Source organism: Sarcophilus harrisii, chromosome 2 (genome assembly GCF_902635505.1).
Source record: "Sarcophilus harrisii chromosome 2, mSarHar1.11, whole genome shotgun sequence".
NCBI classification, from domain to species: domain Eukaryota; kingdom Metazoa; phylum Chordata; class Mammalia; order Dasyuromorphia; family Dasyuridae; genus Sarcophilus; species Sarcophilus harrisii.
Genome location: NC_045427.1, coordinates 252,330,907 through 252,350,208, shown reverse-complemented (window position 1 = coordinate 252,350,208; position 19,302 = coordinate 252,330,907). Strand labels below are relative to the sequence as shown.

Sequence of the window (19,302 nt, the reverse complement as noted above, 5' to 3'; positions counted from 1 at the left end):
AAGCAGAGTGGAGATGATAATCTTAAATACCTCAGTCATAGCTTGGGTATTTGAGAAGTAAGACTGAGCTATTGTTCTGTAAAGAGCTGGACAAGTGAAAACAAGGTATGATCTCCTTTAGCAAAAACTTTGATTCCTCCTGAGCCTTTTCAGTCTTGCAAGGGAAGGCTTTTACTCAATTAGTAAAGGTGTCAACAAAAGCAGTTTAAAATCCCTACAAGGAGGCATATGTGTAAAATCTATCTGCTAGTCTTCTCCTGAGTATGTACCCTTCCTCTGGATGGGCTTCAGGACAGAAGGGGAAAGGTGGAGGAGGTTAGTAGCTCCTTCAGGATTTACTTGGGCACATATAGGGCAGGCCTGACAGACCTGTTTAATTATTTCTCCCAGCTTGTGACTGGTGAAAATAGGTTTCACAAGGGACTGGAGGACATTCTTTCCCAAGTAGTTTGATATAAGCCAAAGAGAAGATTTCACTGGCTTACCTCTGGGATTAAAAGCTGGGTTGAAGGTGTTTGAACCCACCCAGAACAGCATATCCCCTTTCTTTAGCAAGGGCCTATTCCTGGGAGCTATATGAGGGAGTATAGGAGTTAGAGAGTTGGGGAATCAAAGATGCCATGATCAGGGGCAAATGGCAGCAGCATGGGTTGCTGAATCTGCATGCCTGCTTGTCTTAGCCTGAAGTGAATCCCCCTTCTGCTGTCCTTTACAAGGCATAACAGAGACCTCTCTAGATCCATGTACAGCTTGCAGTAATTGTAGAATTCCCCTTGCATACTTAATGGAGAAATGTTTGGCTGTCAAAAATCCTCTTTCTTTCCACATAAGCCATCTGAAAAACAGGAAAGGCATATTTGGAGTCAGGATAGATGTTCACTCTCATTCCTTTCTCCTTCTGGGGAGGGCAATGAGTTTGACCCTCTGAGCAGAGATCCCAAGGGATTGGCTTAATCTCCAAGGTCTATTGAGGCCACAGAGTAAACTGCCTTCCTTTCCCCATTTTCAAGAAAACTGGACCCATTAATAAACCATTCACTATCTGGGTTGTGACAGGAATGTACCTCAAGTCCAGAATCTAAAACTTCCTCACAATTGTGAATGACATCACCGATGCCTTCCCCCACTCTGTGAAGGGGGAAAAAGATGTTGCACACCCTCATAGTTGAAGGAAAACTGATAAGGCTTTCACCTCATCCCTATTGTTCCACACCCAGTAACTACCAATTTTAGGCTTAACACAATGACAATAATTCTAAATAACTTAATTAACAATTTTAGAATTTTATAATAGCCAAATAGCCTTAGTTGTAATTTCCTCTTAATTTTCTAGCAAATATGGAAATATTCCCTAAATTACATTTACAAAACATTATAAAAGAGGGTTAGCAAGGCTAAATAAACTTTCCACAATGAGTGTAAACTGTTTGCATCTTTTCTTCCCAGGTTATCTATACCTTCTGAATCCAATTCTTCCTGTGCAACAAGAGAACTGCTCAGTTCTGCACACATATATTGTATCTAGGATATACTATAACATATTTAATGTGTGTAAGACTGATTGCCATCTAGGGGAGAGGGTGGAGGGAGGGAAGGGAAAAGTTGGAACAGAAGTGAGTACAAGGGATAATGTTGTAAAAAATTACCCAGTCATATGTTCTGTCAATAAAAAGTTACAATTTAAAAAAAAAAAAAAAGAAAGAAAAATAAATATATAAATAAACTTTCCACCTTTTAGTTGTTCAGCTTATTCTGTCTCTAAGCTATTGCAGCTTTGGAAATTCTCAGGAGGGTTCTGGCTTCCTCTCCTGTTCCCTTAAATAATTTTCCCTTTTGTTTTACGGAGAAACAAGACAATTTTAAAAACTGAGATAGAGCAAAATCATGAAAAACGAATGAGTCTCATCATGTACAATCAAGTTTCCAATTTTAACATACACACTACTTTAAAAGTAATTTAAAATTTTATTTAACTTTAATTTATGAGATCCAGATAAATTGAATTGCCACTTGATTATTTTCCAATTCATACAAACCATTTCTTCTTTTTGAGCCAGGAAAGAGATAAGTGCCAGTTTTTACTGATAGGGTCCTCAGAAGTCTGACTCCCTGCAACGAAAAAGCAGGATGTTTTGTTGCTCCAATTTTTTAAAGCAGCAGCAAATTGCTTTTCTGTTTTCCTAAAGTTCACGAATTTTTCAATCTTCTGTTAACACTATCGTGCAAGTAAATTACAACTTAAACATATCCCTTTAATAGGTTTTGATTACAGCTCCTTTTTTTTCTTTTTCTTTTTTTTCCATTTTCAAAACATATGCATGGATAATTTTTCAACATTAAGCCTTGCAAAACTTTGTGTTCCAAATTTACCCCTCCTTTCCTTACCGCCTCCCCTAGGTGGCAAGAAATCCAATATATATTAAATATGGTAAAAAAAAAAAATATATATATATATATATATATAAAATATGTTAAATCCAATATATGCATACATATTTCCACAATTATCATGCTACGCAAGAAAAATGAAATCAAAAAGGAAAAAATGAGAAAAAAAATAAAATGTAATCAAACAACAACAAAAAGAATGAAAATGCTATGTTATGATCCACACTCATTTCCCACAATCCTTTCTTTGAGTGTATATAGCACTCTTCATTACAAGATCACTGGAACAGGCATGAATCAACCTATTATTGAAAAGTGCTATATGATGATCAATTCTGATGGATGTGGTTCTCTTCAACATTGAGATGATTCAAATCAGTTCCAATTGTTTAGTGATGAAGAGAGCCATCTACACCAGAGAAAGGACGGTGGGAACCGAGTGCGCATCACAGCATAACATTTTCACTTTTTTTGTTGTTGCTTGTTTGCATTTTATTCTGCTGCTTCTGCTGCTTCTTCTTTTTTTTTCCTCCCACTGGTTTGATTTGACTTTTCTTGTGCAGCACAATAATTGTATAAATATGTACGCATCTATTGGATTTAACATATATTTATACCATGTTTAACATATACTGGACTACTTGCCAACTAGGGGAAGGCGTGGGGGGAAAGAGGGAAAATTGGAACACAAGGTTTTGCAAGAGTTAATGTTAAAGAATTGTCCATGCATATGTTTTGAAAAATAAAAAGCTTTTGGCTGTGTGACCCTGGGCAAGTCACTTAACTCCAATTGCCTCAGCAAAAAGAAAGAAAGAAAGAAAAAAGAAAAAGCTTTAATAAAAAAGTAACAGTTTTAAAACAGCTATTACTATCATATCTCAAATAACAAATTTCACTGTATGGAGCATATTTTATTTCTCTCTCTCTCACCTTTCTATTTATGTATTCCAGCTGCAGTCAGGGAAGAAGAAAGAAATTATCTTTCCATTATGCACTATCCTCCTTCTTCTGGGGAGCCCAGGTGTGGTAATCTTTATTTAGTTAAATTTGCTTCCAAATTACTTTACATTACAAACAATTTATAATTACAAATCATTTATCTCCACACTGGTGTTATATGTTCATCACATCTAAAAATCCATATAAAATAATCAAGTATGAAGCAATTATATCCAATAAAAGTTAACATTCATATAACATTTGCTTTATGCTAAAAGTTAACATTCATATAACATTTGCTTTATGCTAAGCACTTCTGCAATAATTTGATTTTCAAACAATCATTATTTCTCTTTACAAATCAGAAAACTGGGCAGAGATAAAATAATTTGCCATAAATTACATAGCTAATACATTTTTGCAATTGAAACAGAGACTGGTGGACTTACCAAATGCTGAGGCTGAGTGGCTTTCCCATTTCACACTGCCCTGCTGGGTGCTGCACTCAGATTTTTCCCAGGCAGTTGATGAACAGAACCTGCTCAAGTCTGGGGTAGCTGGTGCCAGATTGTTCCTTTGATGGTAGTTTCAGGTGCCAGGACTCAGGCAATGCTGACCATGAAGCATGATTCCCATTCCCACCCCCCACCCCTCAAGCTGAGTTGGAGAAGTGCTTGGGCAAGATGTGTGGGGTCACTACTGCTTTGCTGCTTCCCCCATTTCTACAGATGGGGCAGAATTTGAGTTTCCCTACAGTTCTTCAGCATTCTCTTTTCTTAATCTGAGATGAGATGAGAGAGGCTAATTAGAGGGACATGGGCTACATTGATCTTGATAACAATCTCCACAGCTGAGATAACCAGGATTCTGGGAAATGGAGCATGCGGAGTGATCAGGAATGTGGAGTGGGTTCTCTGCCTTCTGAGGTGCTACCTTAGCCTTTAGTAAAGTGAATCAAATTTTCCTTTCCCAATGGGAGCAAAAGGGGGTTCCAGAGTTAAGGAAGAGTTAGCAAAAAGTTTCTATTTACCTAGGTTTGGTTGTTGTTTTTTTCACTCTCCTTTCAGAATGAGGTAAATTTCTGGAATTATCCCGATGTCTCAGGAATTTTTTCCCTTGAAATCTTAAAATGACTAATTGCCAAATTCCTTAATCATTGGTCTCAAAACTTTGAGAATTTGCTAAAATGTTATTTTAGTGGTTCTATAATTTTAATTAGCTACCTTTATTTCTGTAGTAACCAGCTTGGGCAGAACTGGGGTCCACCAGACAAAAGTCACACTTTTCCCTTTCAAAGATACTAAGAAATTTTTTCCAGCATTCTAACTACAGCATATAGTTTTTGTTTTTTTTTAAAAGCTCCATTTTAAATCTTTCCAGGTAACAAAATCTAGCTCACAGAACAAACAAGATGCAGATAATTCTACACAAAGACACAGACACAGACAAAAATGACATGGAAGAGGACTGTCCCATCTTTGCCAAAAGCCGTAAAATTTCTATTCCTATTGCACCTTGCCTACTTTAATATCCCAAGGAGAGCAAAAAGATGGCAAAGGTTCCTTAGTCAAGAGGAAACCTATGCCAAGAATTGCAAGAACTCCCAATTCTAGGCATCCTCAATCAAGGAAAGTTTGCTCAGTGTGGAGCTCCTGATGACTCAACAAGCCTTCTGGAGTGCTTGGATGAGGGTCCCAGCTATAGGACAGAAGGGGAAAAAAGAATGGGGAGGGCTTACCTTGACATGGAGGGGGTGAAATCAGGGGAAAGCAGATTCTCCCTATACAGGGGCATCAAAGGTTGGTGTTCCAGACTGGCGTCTGGAGGTGTTTCAAAAGAATTTGCATCTCCAAGTCAAGGAGCAAAGTTTATTATAACTAATGCCAATTATAGCAGGCTAAGTTCCAAAAAAATTTAGCAAATACCAAGGAGCAAGAAGATAAAATTGAAGAAAAAAGTTAAGAAACCAGGTTCTTCATATCACTGATATGCTAATTTTATGGCTTACAGGTGGATTTGAGAAGGTCTTCCATGCACCTCATTATTGTCTCAGAAACCCTGTAATTATTGACTAACAGATTATTATCTGACAGCCTGAAACAAAGATAGAACTATTATAGCACTTCTAAGGCCAGGGGAACTTAGGGTTATCACTTCATCTCCCCTAGAAGCTAAGGGGAGAAATAGATCATTTTAAACTACATTACTCTTAAAGCTAGGTGGCTTTAGGATTATTGCTACACATCCCTTAGAAGCTGCACCCCATCAATGCTTAAAACCTAGTGTTTTACGGAAGCTGCACCCCATCAATGCTTAAAACCTAGTGTTTTACGGAAGCTGCACCCCATCAATGCTTAAAACCTAGTGTTTTACGGAAGCTGCACCCCATCAATGCTTAAAACCTAGTGTTTTACGGGAAGCTGCACCCCATCAATGCTTAAAACCTAGTGTTTTACGGAAGCTGCACCCCATCAATGCTTAAAACCTAGTGTTTTACGGAAGCTGCACCCCATCAATGCTTAAAACCTAGTGTTTTATCTCTCTGTAAGAAATAATGAAATTAATTTCTCAACTCTTGCCTTCATATTACACATATTGATGTTCCTTCAAGTACCCAAACTTCCCAATTCCTCCATCTATTTGCCATGGTCTGCTCCTACATTTCCCCTCAAATACAAATAGTTGTAACCATTGGCCTTACAGTGTTCCACTTGCATTTTCGTGACCTCTGAAATGTCTTTTATTGGATCATAATTTTTTTTTATTCCATCTTTCTCCTTCCTGAAGGTCTCTAACACTATTCTTTGTGCTCCCTTTCCCAGATCATTATCTCAGGCTACAAATCATATTCTCCAATCTTCACTATCTCAATCCCTTTGGGAATCAGTTCAACTGCATCCTCTTAGTGTACTACTACTATTACAACTAGAGTAATACTATACCTCTTCACTCAATTTCTTGCCCTATTATTTATAAGCAAGAAAATTATGTATCATAATTATATATTACTAATACTCGTTGCCAAATTCAGTAACCCTGGACTGCTTCCACCATCTTATTCCTTTTCTCCTAGTTCATTTCCTATAGAACGGATCTGGAGAAAATCATGAGCTAGGTTGACTAGCTCACTAAGACACCAGACTGGTCTTTAATAGGGACGGCGGCTGCGGGAGAAGGCGAAAAGAGCAGCGGGCGTGCGTACGTGCGTGCGTACGTGGGCGTGCATGCGTGCGCGTGCGCGTGCGCATGCGCGGGCAGCAGTAAGGTCTCTCCTCAAATCCTCAGCCTTGGGACTCACACCTCCTACCCCAGAACCTCAGAATGGGACGTGGATCGAGGGGCTCCTCCCTAAATGTCTGCTTAAAGAGGGCCCCAGGTCATCCATCTTTTCTTGTTTCCCACCTGCTGTGGATTGGGGGAGGGGGGAGAGCAGAGGCGAAGAGAGGGGGATTGGTGAGGGGCAAAAGAAGGATAGAGAAAAAAGCAGGGTGGGCCGCAGCATTAACCAGGGAAATGGAAGAGAATATCAAAAGCCACAAGCTAAGAAGACTCATCCCTTTTAAAAAACGCCAGGCCCCGCCCCTTTCTTCTCTCTCCCACGCATGTTCAGTCCTACCCTTCGGGTTGTGGCCTGAAGAGGACCAGAAGTGACGTGTCCGACTGACCCGGAAGTTATATTCGGGAGCCGAGGCCGGGGCTTTGCGAGGCCGTACTCTCGGGGTTTGGGGTTGTTTCCGCTGGAGGGCGGTCGGAGTTCCCGGTGCATCCCGGGAAAGTACGCGGTCCGAACCTGCTTCCTTCTCCGGGACTTTAGGAGCCAGCCGTTGCCATGACGACCCAAGCAAGTTTGGTGGCGAACCGAGGCCGGCGCTTCAAATGGGCCATTGAGTTGAGCGGCCCCGGGGGAGGCAGCAGGTGAGGTGTGAACGGGACCAGGGATTGGGGGAAGAGGGGAGAGACTCATTCTCTACCTGCCTGGGCAGCTCCCGGAAGACGGAACCTGGTTCCGCATACATACCCTTGCTTGGAGGCGCTTTCTAAGTGGGAGCGAGACGCCTAGCGCGCATCCCCTCCCCCACCCCCCCAGTGCGACAAGAAAGCGGGACACGCATCCAGGAAAAATAGCTTTTTAAGGTATTGGAGGAAGGGGGAGGCCTTAAAACATTTTAGGAAGGAATCAGGGACGTGATATCTTATGGGTCTTGAAGAAAAGGACGGATTTAGACTGATGGAGATTGAATGGAATAAGATAAATCAATAAAATCAACCAACATTAAAGAACCTACTGTGTTCCAAGCACGAGTTCATTTTAGGCATGGAGGGTGAGAACAAGGGACAGTAGTCCAGTTCAGGTGAAACAGGAGTGAAAATAAAACACCTGGCAGGGAACCGGATTGTAGAAGACCTTGATTGCTAGTCAGTCTCGGGTCTTTTATTGCAAGTTTACCACATGCTGAGTACTTTAAGCACTAGCTTAAAATACAGGTTCTGTCTTCAAGGAATTCAAGTTCTGATGTGAGAGATAGCATCCGAATTCTTGGTAAATTGGAGGCAGTCACGGAGGGAAGGTCGGTTTTGATCTAAAACAAGGAAGCCAGGGAAGTCAAAAGGGAGAAAGCATTCTTGGCCCAGAAAAAAAGGCATGGATTCTGGAGATGAAAGGAAGGTAGCCAGTGTCCCTGGATCGTAGTATATGTGAAGGTGAGCAAGGTGTAAGAAGGCTAAAAAGGAAAGAAGTGGCCAGGCTGTGAAATGCTAAATTAAATGTCAAGCAGCATTTCATTCTGGGAATAATAGGGAGTCACTGAAGTTTATTGAATAGGGGATTGATTTGTCCTCTGAATGGAGGATGGGATGGAGTGTAGAAGAGACCTGGGCAGGAGATAAATTAGGAGTTTATACTTTATTAGTTAGGTATTTTGGGCATGAGTGATGAAATCAGATGTGCATTAGGAATATTACTGTGTATCCCATTGATGATAAGGATGAACCTGAAAGAGGCACAGGCTGGAGGATAGGAGACTTAAGTCTTTCTCACCTGCCGTCCATCCTGCACAATATGATAAATATAGAACTGACGATGTGATTCCCCAATTTAATCAGTTTCAAGGCCTTCCTATTTCCTCTGGGATAAAATAAACTTCTGAGTTCCATAATCTTAAAACTTCTTTACAACTTAAAAGTGGGTGTTATTCTTCCTACACTATGCAATTCAGCCAAACTGAACTTTTCTCTGTTTACACCTATATGCCATCTTCCCTCCTAGTGCTTTTACACTGAATGTCTTACATCCTGGGATGCACTCCTTCCTTATTTACCTCCTCTGAATACCTCTCTTGATGAAGATGCAACTTAAGAGCCATCTTCTGGATTTAATTTTTCCTTATCTCCCCCACTTGCTAGTGTTCTCCCTCTCAAACTACTTTCCATTTAATCACTTTGTATATATTTTTCTTTGTTGCGTATATTTTTATGTATTCTTGTTTCTTGCAAGAATTGTTCTATTTTTTGTACTTTTAGGTCTAGCCTCTAACAAGAGTGTCTATCACAAAGAAGGCATTTAATACCTGAAGACTCAGTTATCATAGATTAGAACTGTGAAAGGACCTTAGATATCATCTAGCCTTAAATTCTTCCTTTTGTAGATAATCCCAAATCATGAAGATGGGAGTGACTGGGAAAGTGATAATGCTAACCCAGAAAGAGGTTACAGAAAAAGGCAGGATTATTTTTTGTGGGGGAGGAGAAGGGGAAGCTCACGATGGGAGGGGGAGTGAGATTTCACGGGAGATGAGATTGGGAAAACCTCTAGCCTCTGCTTCTTGGTCTGTTCTTTAGGGGCCGAAGTGACCGGGGCGGTGGCCAGGGAGATTCCATGTATCCGGTGGGTTATCTGGACAAGCAAGTACCAGATACCAGCGTTCAGGAAACAGACCGAATCCTAGTAGAGAAGGTATAGAGACATGAATAGGTGTTCATTGCCTTTGAAACTTTTGTACTTTACCTTTCTTCAATAGTGAGTAGAGTATCCCTTTAAAGATAAAGATCTATAAAATATAACTTTGGGTCTTTTAGAGTCAACTCTTGGGACAAAAGGGGGCAGGGATAAAGACAAAAACCATCTCTTTCCTCCACCAGTAGAAGCTGGAGAAAATGGGCCCTGAATAACCCCTTGGAAGATAGTCTAAAAATTTTAATAAGTAGGCCTCTCACTGCTATTTTTTTAATATTCAGATGAAAGATCCTCAGATTACATAGCAGAAAGCTAATTTGAGAAGATATTCTGCTGACAAACCTTGGTGAAGATAATAGCGGTAATTGGTTTGGGGGATATTAGTAGTTGATAAATGTAAAATAACCATGTTTCTTCTAGCGTTGCTGGGACATTGCCCTGGGTCCCCTCAAACAGATCCCAATGAACCTTTTCATCATGTACATGGCAGGCAACACTATCTCCATCTTCCCTACCATGATGGTGTGTATGATGGCTTGGCGGCCCATTCAAGCACTTATGGCCATTTCAGCCAGTAAGTATTCTGAGTGCACAGTTTTTTTTCAAAAAGTTTTATCACAGTGGGAACCACAGTGTTTTCCTCATTGCCTTTGGGGAACAAAAGCCAGTTTATTAGAGGTATTCCCATTGAAGTAACTTGAGACAAAGTCCTTTGTTAGTGAAAAATGAAGGTAATGCATTTTTGATTTCCTTCACAAGCTAATTGTACAATATTTCAGAGCCTGATTCTTTTTATACAGCAAAATAATGTTTTGGTCATGTATACTTGTTGTGTATCTAATTTATATTTTAATGTATTTAACATCTACTTGTCATCCTGCCATCTAGGGGAGGGGGTGGGGGGGTAAGAGGTGAAAAATTGGAACAAGAGGTTTGGCAATTGTTAACGCTGTAAAGTTACCCATGCATATAACCTGTAAATAAAAGGCTATTAAATAAAAAAAAGAAAAGAAAAGTGAAGGTAAATTGCTATATTTGAGTTTCTCGTTTTTCTATACCCCTCGGTTCTCATTAAGTGGTTCAGTCTTAGTATGACCTTGTATGTATTAGTCTGTGGTATCTTGGATCTATGTTGATAGATTCCGTTCATTGCCATTGCAGCTTTCAAGATGCTGGAGAGTTCAAGCCAGAAGTTCCTGCAGGGATTAGTCTATCTCATTGGGAACCTCATGGGGTTGGCTTTAGCTGTCTATAAATGTCAATCCATGGGGTTGCTGCCCACACATGCATCAGATTGGTTGGCTTTCATTGAACCCCCTGAGGTAAGGCAAAAAAATAAAAATTTTAAGCCTTAGGTTGAGGTGTAATTGGTAGCCAACTGGGTCAACTACCTTATTTGTCAGAAGTTGGGGTTGGTATTAGAAAACCAAACTTGGAAAATAAGGCACATAAGAAGCTTCAGAAAATGTTTAAGTAGATGGAAAGCAGGAGAACATGGGGTGAAAGATTAAAGGAACTCAGTAATAGACTATGCTATGACCTTTATCATTTTCTTTTTTCTTTTCAGAGAATGGAATTCAGTGGTGGTGGGCTACTCTTATGATCAGAGGAAAACGTGAATTGGCACCCCTCTCATATTTGGATCCCATTTGGTTTTTGTCAGTTGTGTCTTCTCAGTAGCATATCAGTCTGTTCTGCTTTGCAAAGGTTTTTTTGTGATGAAATGAAGAATGAGTTCTTTTCTCAAAGGTAAAAAAGAACAAAGTTTAGAGTCAGCGTACCAATGAAGAAAAATTACGGAGATGCTCCTGGCTGAAAATAATATAAAAAAAACTTTATTTATGATTCTAATACAGAGCAAAAACATCAAAACCATAATTCCATGTAAACAAAAGAGTGGCTGCTTCAGCCTCTCCTCTCAATAAATTAAACTGCTCAGAACAGCTCTTGGGAAAGAAAACAAAGTTGCATGAGTTCCCTTAATTCCATTTTCCTTAAAATAAAGATTCTATCTCTAAATGAATGATATTAAAGGAGACAAATACTGCTGGAAACACTTTTGGGAGATTAGAGAAACTAATGCTAGTTTCAGATTATACATGATGATAAGAAGGAAAAAAAACAAGCATTAATACCAGACTGAACCTGGGCATTTTCTACCTGCCATATTATTTTATTTAACTTGGGGACAGAGGAAGGCAACTGTGCTTAATCCACCACGGGGTAGTAAATGGAATTCTTAGGGAGAGGCAGTCCCCAGGTGCCTCAATAAGTTATGAGGCATATATGAATATGAAGTAGTGATCTTTCCCCTGCTAAAAAACTGGCCTCAGTATGTTTTTTAATCCACCTAGTGAAGGCATAGACCAATAATAGCAAGAGGATATTTGACACTACATTCCCTAGGAATATTATGGCTAAATCTCCAAATTTGATCTTGTCCCAAAGGCAGAAGGTTCTTCCCCTCTCTTACCTCTGTAAAGCAAATAGCCCATTTCCCTAAGGTGCGTTCTCTTGTTGAGTTTTCAGTATTGCTCTACTTTGCAATGATTGAGAGGCATTTTGTAGACACAAGACAAAATATACACATATACAATGACCGATAGAGAAATGGGAGTGAGAGTCTGGATGGAACAATATTATGTAACAGTTATTTAAAAAAAAAAAGCAACAAACATTAGATATATGGAGGTAGAGGGGCATACAAATAATCTCTAGTTCCCTCATCCCTTTAAAATATTCTCACTATAAACTTCAGGGAGAATTCCCTTAAAACATTTCATTTTTCTTTCTAAATTATGTTTTACATAATCTACCTGACCTCTAAAAAAGTCACCCTTTTGGGGTGGAAAATGCTTAGAAAAACTAAAAAGTCCCAGCAGGAGATGAAATTATTTTTTGGAGTATCAGGCTGCAAAGTTCTGCCTTGGGCAGAACAAGGGAGAGAATCTTCTGTTACTGAACTCTGGTCCATACCATAAATAGATAATTAGTAGAGGGATACAAGAATAAAAGGTACAACACAAACTATAAACATTCACTACCACTCCTTTCCTGATATTTTGGAAGAGGAAACTAGAACTAGGACTGATTAGATACTTTGTTCTACCCATGGAAGTCAAGAATTAAAGTTGACTCTTTTTTTGCTATTCATAATTTGCATGTAGCTACTAATGATTTTCCCCCTTCTCTGTCCATGGAGCTACCTGAATCATGAAAGTACAATCATCTGTTGCACATTCTGAATCTAAAAGGGCTATTTCAAACGCCATTGAGTAAAGTTTAGTCAGGTAGCAGCTTACTCCTTGAAGTAGCCATGGGCCTAGGCAAGGAGGAATGTTACCTATATATGAATCTCTGTAACAGAAAGAAAGATAGGCTAACTTCTGGTGTCTGAAATTATTGTCACAGATATATAAGGCAAAGATTTTCTATGCCTGGAAACAAAATATCTTGGTGATTGGCAAGAAAAAAAAAATATTTAACTTGTAAAATTACCCCCTCAGTTCAGTCCTTCATAGCATTCTTAAAATGTAAAGGAAATTGGCAATCATAAGGTTTTTAATTGATCTCTGAGTCCAGAGCCAGATCTTTATAGAGTAAAGAAGGAAATTGAGGAAAAGGTCAATGTTATCCTTCACCTCCCATCATAAAACAAAACCAAGCAAAAACCCCACTTTTAAAATTATTTGTACTGTGTTATCAACTTCCTTACTTTACCTCTCAACTCTAAAACCTAGGCCACACAAAATGAGGAACCTGGAACTTCTTAAGGCCAATGCCAATTCATATTCTGAGCCACTTGAGGAAAAACAAAGGGAATTTAGCAACTCAGTTATTTTGGCACTGTGAATTAAGATATGGCACCAGAACTTTGAATTCCGTTGCTGAATTCGCCTTTAAAATATAGGCCTATCTTACTTAAAGTGATCTTACAATCCTTATAGCATATCAGCCAGTCTCCTTGTCTGTTCTTGTGGCTCTGTACTGTGCCTACTAAACAGAAAGGTGGGAAGGAAAGTAAGGAAAGCCCAGTTAAGTTTCTCATTACATACATCCAGTTTGTTTATTTTACCCAAGTCACTCATAAGTATCCACGGACTATAGTTGTATCAGTCTGAGCAGTTAATTGGGGTTTGTATGAATGATTCAATCACCTAGATAATACACTCTTTCAAAAAAAAGTTATTTCCAGTGTATCATTGCCTTATAGTAATACTACAGAATGGGCCAAATTTGGAAAACTTGAAACATTCAATGTACATACAATGTACACACATGCTTTAACCTGGGATCAGACTAAAGAGCAGCATCTATTGGGAATAAGTTTTTTAAGTTCTTGCAGAAAGGGCTTTGTGTATGTGGTTGTTTAACTCTTTGCAGTACCACAATATAGAATGAGGTTCTTGGAAGGCAAGCGGAATGAAGATGAACTGAGAAAATTCTCCATATGGGTTTGTTAGAGACTGAGTTGCCATATACTTGTGGCTGTAGATTTTTTTTTGTTGGAATGTTGCACTTTTCTGAGGATCATCCTTGTGATAAATATCCTGGAATTCAGGATCACAATAGAGTAAATGTTTCTGAGATCCATCTTGCAGCTTCAGTCTTGCCCAAAGCAAAATGACTGCCTCCTGTTCTATTTAAATTTACACTTTGATTCTGGCTCCTTTCTGCCTCATCTCTTTTTCCTTTCTAGTTATAATGTACACTAAGCTGGGCAATGACAAGATTTTTAGGCTCCACTTGTGATGAGGGAGAGACTTGCATTTATGTACTGCTTTTTAGTCATCAAACATTTTATACACCTCATTTGACTTGCTTCTTTTAGAGGAAGGATGAGGGGTCAGATGGGAAGAAGGGCAGCTCCAACTCCCTTTTCATTAAGCACAGGGACAAAGGAGGTCTTGAGGCTCAGCTCTGCAAAAGTTCAGCATCACATATACTAAAAACAGCCCTCTAATCCAGTGGAATGGCAGCAAATAAAGTGCCAGATCATCTGAGATTTTTGTGGAGAATTGAAACCTGTGAGGAGGATTAGGTTAAGCAGAAGAGAACAGGTGCAGTTAGGAGTAGATGGTGATCACTTCACTGCCACCTCCTCTTACAAGGAGGACCCGCTCTAGCCCTTCTGTAAGCACCTCCAGGAACTCCATATCTATACAAATATGTTAAGGAAACAATCTGAGCCAGAACACCAGCACATTCAACTTGGCATCTTGATACCCAAAGGCTTTTTATCTATCTTCAAAGAATTGAAAAACAAGGCTTACTAATAAAACATGGTTTCCTAGCTAGGATTAGAGAGTTAGATTGACCTTTGGATCCATTTTGGTCCTGTACAAGAATAATCCAGGAACCTAGTCATTTTATTTTCCACATTGAACATCCTCATTTTATACAAAACCTGTCTCAATAGCTATGGATTAACCCATGTTGTGCTTTCATATTGACCCTTAAGAGGCAATAAAAAACAGAAGTCTATTGAACCATCTAATATTTGTTTCTACAAGGGTTTCTAAGATGATTAATTTTTTTACATAATTTTTATCACTTTCCCTTTCTCACCAACAGTTCTTGCTTACTCCTCTTTATGAGGTGGTGGATAAAGGATCAGTGCATCTTGTAGCCCCATAGGGTGTGCACCCTGAATTGCTCCTTGTTTGTAAATGGGGGGAAAGAATCTTTTTCTTTCATATATACAAAGCTTTTTATTAGAAGAGAAGCTGTTTAAGAGTAGATGGGATAAGGGTCCAGATGAAAAAAATGAAATCTATTCCAGAAAATCTCCACTTTACAGAAGTCCTTGTTTAAATTTAAAAAGTGATGAAGTATATCTGGCTTTATTTCTGTGGATTTCAAAATACTTTTGGTTACCTTATCCAGAGAGGGAAATTTGGGGCAAATTAAATTTTTTTTTTTTTGTAATCACACACTATTTCTATCTTATATTATATTTCTATCTAAGGAAAAGATTCATAAAAGCAGGGAAAGAACACAGTATTGGAAAGGATACAATTCTCATCACCTTCAGGGTTTCGGGGTGGCCCTGGCATGTTCAGCAATACCAACTTTGCTTCATGGGACTTGTTGACAATCACCTCATTCAGCTTTACTGCAGTGTGCATACGCCTCACATTAGATTGATCTCTGAAGAAGGAACAAAATGGAAGAAAGAGAAGTTAAGTTGAGGCAGACAATTTATCTGGCCTGAGTGTGAAGAATGGTAACGTGGTAAATAGGGATAAAACTAAATTGGGAATGATATACCACAAGTTTATACTTCTTCTCTTGCCTTTACTAATTAATTATTACACTATATTTGACTTGATATTTTAGGGCAAAATACCATTAACTCCCTTTTCCCCTCTCCCTCTGCCATGTAATCAGGAACTAGTTGGAAATTCTGGGCAGAAGAAAGATTTCAACACTTATTTCTTTAGTTTCTTCTCTCAGCCTTCCTCAGGTCAAGTACTGAATCTCCGTCAACTACTTTTACAGACCAGGATGACAAAAGGCAAAAAAACATGTTTCAAGTCCTGTAATAAGTAAGTATTAGAACTAAAAACAAATTTAGATTTTTCACACCATGTCAGATGCTGTCCACTTTTCTAAAGATGAAGAAAGGGTTTTTATATATATATATATATATGGCCTTTTTATATCCCTATATATCTTCTTAAAGCACCATAAATTCCAAGCCAGGAAATAGAATAAATTAAAAATTAGCTGCCAGGTCATTCAAGGACTAGTTGCTCAATTTATGGATTAGCTAGATGCTTCTCCCTATGGCAGCCTTTGTGGGCATTTCAATTTCCCCACCAATATATAATCATTTATAAGTTATGTTAGTACTCTGAATTTTCTCACCACCACTTGCTTTGTCAAGAGTTTGGTGGTGACAAGTTTTGGGGAAAGAGGGAGTATAAAAGATGCCTCTATGTCCTCAATCGTCTTTCTTTTGTTTGTACAGGGAGAGGATTTTCTAGTGATTCAACCAAATTAATAGGTGTCATACTGAAAAAGATTAAAAAATAGTAGTCTATTTTTTTTTTCACTGCTTAATAACACCTCAGCCAGAAAGTGAAATTCCAAAACAAAAGTTTTGATGAAAGATTTGGGGGGTTTGCAAATTAGTACTAATGGATAAATAGTTGGCATTATCAGGGGTTCCAATTGTGCTAATTCTATTCCCACTACTGTGAACTGTCATAAAATGGGGATACTAGTAAATTTAAAGTTCTAGGAAAGGGGTACATTTCCACTTAGACCATGTTATTAAATATCAATGTCTGTGTGGCCTATTCCAGGAGTCTGGTAGCAATATTCAACTTTAGTACATATTTAAACTTTTTTTGTTAATTTCATTTTTGTTGGGATTCCAGATGACAGATTCTGAAAACAATTCTAAGCAACAAGAAGTTGTATGTAATCTGTAAAACTTAAGTGTGAACTATATTATAAGACTAGATGTATGAGTTACATACATCTCAGAAGCCAGAATAAAACAGAGGAAGGATAGAAATACTACTTTGTAGTTAGCTTAATTCCAATGAGATACTCACGGTCGCATGTTGAGCAGGTCCTGAAATCCCTCCAAAGTCTTGGGTTTATGTCCTCGTGATGCCATGTATTTGTCTTTTGTCCAAGTCATGTGTACTTTTTCCTGATAGGTCTCTGTTTCCTCATCCTCATCAGAGCCAATACTGGTAAGGCGTAGCATTGAGTTTCGATCTTTAACCAACTGTGCCTGGATGAGATTCAACATAAACAACTCCACATTCAATTTCCCCCCACATCTTATATCTGCACAAATTCCAGAGGTTGAGAAAAGATTCCTCCTTCACCTAATGGTTACCTCAAACAATAGTGGAGTAGTCTAAATAGCTCAATCCATGGTGGCCAGTGGGAGAATTTGCTTACCTTTTGAGAATAAAATAAAATAGCACATCTGCTCAGTGGTTTGTCACATGGTTAGGATAAAGGAACTGATGACAGGATTCTTACCTCTCTGTCTCGTTCTGTTTTGGAGAGCCGCATATGCCGTAGCATCTGAGATCTTTGTTCCATCATCAGAGTGCGCTCATAGGTATAGGCTGATATATCACTGTCATGCTGTCAGGGAAACACCATGCTGAGTAAGCAATAAGTGCAAAGGAGAAAGATGACCAACTAATTTCTGTGTTTCAGATCTCTGGATCTCGCAGAAGACTTGTAGTCAACTAAATTTCTGATTTTACAGGGTCATTAAATACCAGAAGAGAAAGTTTATCTAAGGCTACCTTCATAGATGAATTATGAATATTCAATCCAAGGATAAAACGTATTCATAGTTTTTATTTGTTAGGTCTACCCTGACCACCATGCATACCTCTTTGATACAAACAAATAGTGTCTAGTCAGTATCCTTTGAATTGCCTGGCTAAAATAAGATGTATTAATTTAAAATGGGTTTTTAGGAATTAAGATAAAATAAATCCATCAGATAAATAGCTGGCAAAAATAAACATTTATCAAAAAGGGAGGAAAGGGGACATTCTGCTTAATACATAAGTTTTGCTGTAGCTAGAAGATTAATCTACAATTCCAACTCACAGGATCATAGTGAGCAGGTCCATGAAGTAAAAATATTCCTTAACCTTGAAGTATAAGGGTTGGGGATAAATTGAGACTGTTTTCATGATCTTCCTCATTTGAGTATCTTACCATCTCTACCACTTCTACTTCTGCCTCAATGCGGAGGTGATACAGGAAGGTAGCCAGATCCTTTTTCATCTGGATGCTATTGTCTTCTAACTGGGCTACTGTGAAGATACGGATGGCACACTTACGCCATACCTGGGAGAATATGCACACACAGAATTAATCATGAGAAATGAACCCAGTAACTTATACACAGGAATAGGTTTGTCTCCTTATTTGTTCCCAATATTCTACTTCTGGCCTCAAACAAATTAAATAGGTCCTTGATAAAATTATTTTACTATTTACGAAAAATGCTGGCAAAAATGATAAAAATACTAGAGGAGAAAAGATAGTTTTATACAATTTAATGTAAAGACTATTTGTATCATACTACATCATTTGAATCACATAAGATCTAATTTGTGAAAAATCTCAATTTACTTAATCTCACCAAAAAGATAAGCAACAATGATACTTAAGTGATGCAGTGCAGCCCTTAGGAAGGAGATAGCAATAACCCCAAGCCTACCTGGCTTGGGAGTGATCTAGTTAGAAATGATATATCTTGCCCCCATTTACTCTATCTGGCCAGGATGCTGAACCCATAAATGTTGCTGGCTGTCAGATAACAGGCTATTGGTCTGTGATCATCAGGTTTGAGATTAATGAACAACAATAATTAGATGCTCAATGCAGGTGTAGAAAAGAATTCAGAGCCCACCGCTTGACCTAGTGATGTTTCAAGCCTAAAAATACACTTCCCAAGGTTTGTTCTCCCTTCCCCCAGAGAATTATGGGTACTGCATCTGGCTACAAAATCAGAACCAGACTACTACCCAACTCTACCTCTAAGCCATAAAATGAACATATCAGTGGCATGAAGCAACTGGTTTCTCTAAATTTTCCCTATAAATTTACCTTCTTGCTTCTCTTCTTCTGGTTATTCTAATTTCTTTTGGAATTCTGCCTGCTTTAATTGGCATTACAATTATAATAAACTATGCCCCTTGACTTGGTGATGGATCTGAACCTGCAAATTCTTTTGAGACACCTCATGACACTGGTCTGGAACCCCAACATTTTGAGGGTTCCTTTTGAATCCCAACACTGAATATTCTGTTATTCAAGGCCTTGTTTTTATGTAAGTAATTTAAGTTTTCCTAAGATGAATGTTCTTGTAAGTTTTTCTCCTAAGGGTTCTGATAACAAAGCCTTTACCAGTATTTTTTCACTAGTCCTTTTTATTCCTCTGAGAGACAGGGAGATACTACATAATAAAATATCTATTTTTTTTTTTTTCAAAAGGGGGAAATGAAGAATTGAAAGGTTAACTCCCT

The 19,302-nt window shown here is 38.5% G+C and overlaps 2 protein-coding genes across 5 annotated transcripts in view; one reads left to right on the top strand and one right to left on the bottom strand.

Annotated features, from left to right (window-relative positions):
* Window positions 1-6,570: 6,570 nt before the first annotated feature.
* Window positions 6,571-11,947, top strand: EMC4 (ER membrane protein complex subunit 4). 2 transcript variants are annotated; one of them, XM_012545808.3, is made up of 6 exons: window positions 6,571-6,703; window positions 7,142-7,242; window positions 9,166-9,280; window positions 9,701-9,854; window positions 10,442-10,602; window positions 10,848-11,315. In XM_012545808.3, exons 2-6 carry the CDS (start codon window positions 7,157-7,159, stop codon window positions 10,881-10,883), a joined length of 552 nt encoding a protein of 183 aa, XP_012401262.1. In that variant the 5' UTR covers window positions 6,571-6,703; window positions 7,142-7,156; the 3' UTR covers window positions 10,884-11,315. The 2 variants fall into 2 exon arrangements, with proteins under 2 accessions (XP_012401262.1, XP_003756011.1); XM_003755963.4 differs by lacking the exon at window positions 6,571-6,703 and having other exon boundaries at window positions 6,976-7,242; window positions 10,848-11,947.
* SLC12A6 (solute carrier family 12 member 6) overlaps window positions 11,631-19,302 on the bottom strand; it is a 105,259-nt gene continuing 97,587 nt past the window's right edge. For 2 of the 3 annotated variants that reach the window (XM_031952019.1, XM_031952020.1), the window contains 5 exons: window positions 17,987-18,118; window positions 17,288-17,395; window positions 16,846-17,030; window positions 15,297-15,430; window positions 14,298-14,438 (listed from right to left, as the gene is read on the bottom strand). In XM_031952019.1, the coding sequence (XP_031807879.1) occupies window positions 14,347-14,438; window positions 15,297-15,430; window positions 16,846-17,030; window positions 17,288-17,395; window positions 17,987-18,118 (651 nt within the window). In that variant the 3' untranslated portion in view covers window positions 14,298-14,346. Of the gene's footprint in view, window positions 14,439-15,296; window positions 15,431-16,845; window positions 17,031-17,287; window positions 17,396-17,986; window positions 18,119-19,302 lie in introns of all 3 variants that reach the window. The other variant, XM_003755961.4, reaches the window with a different exon arrangement.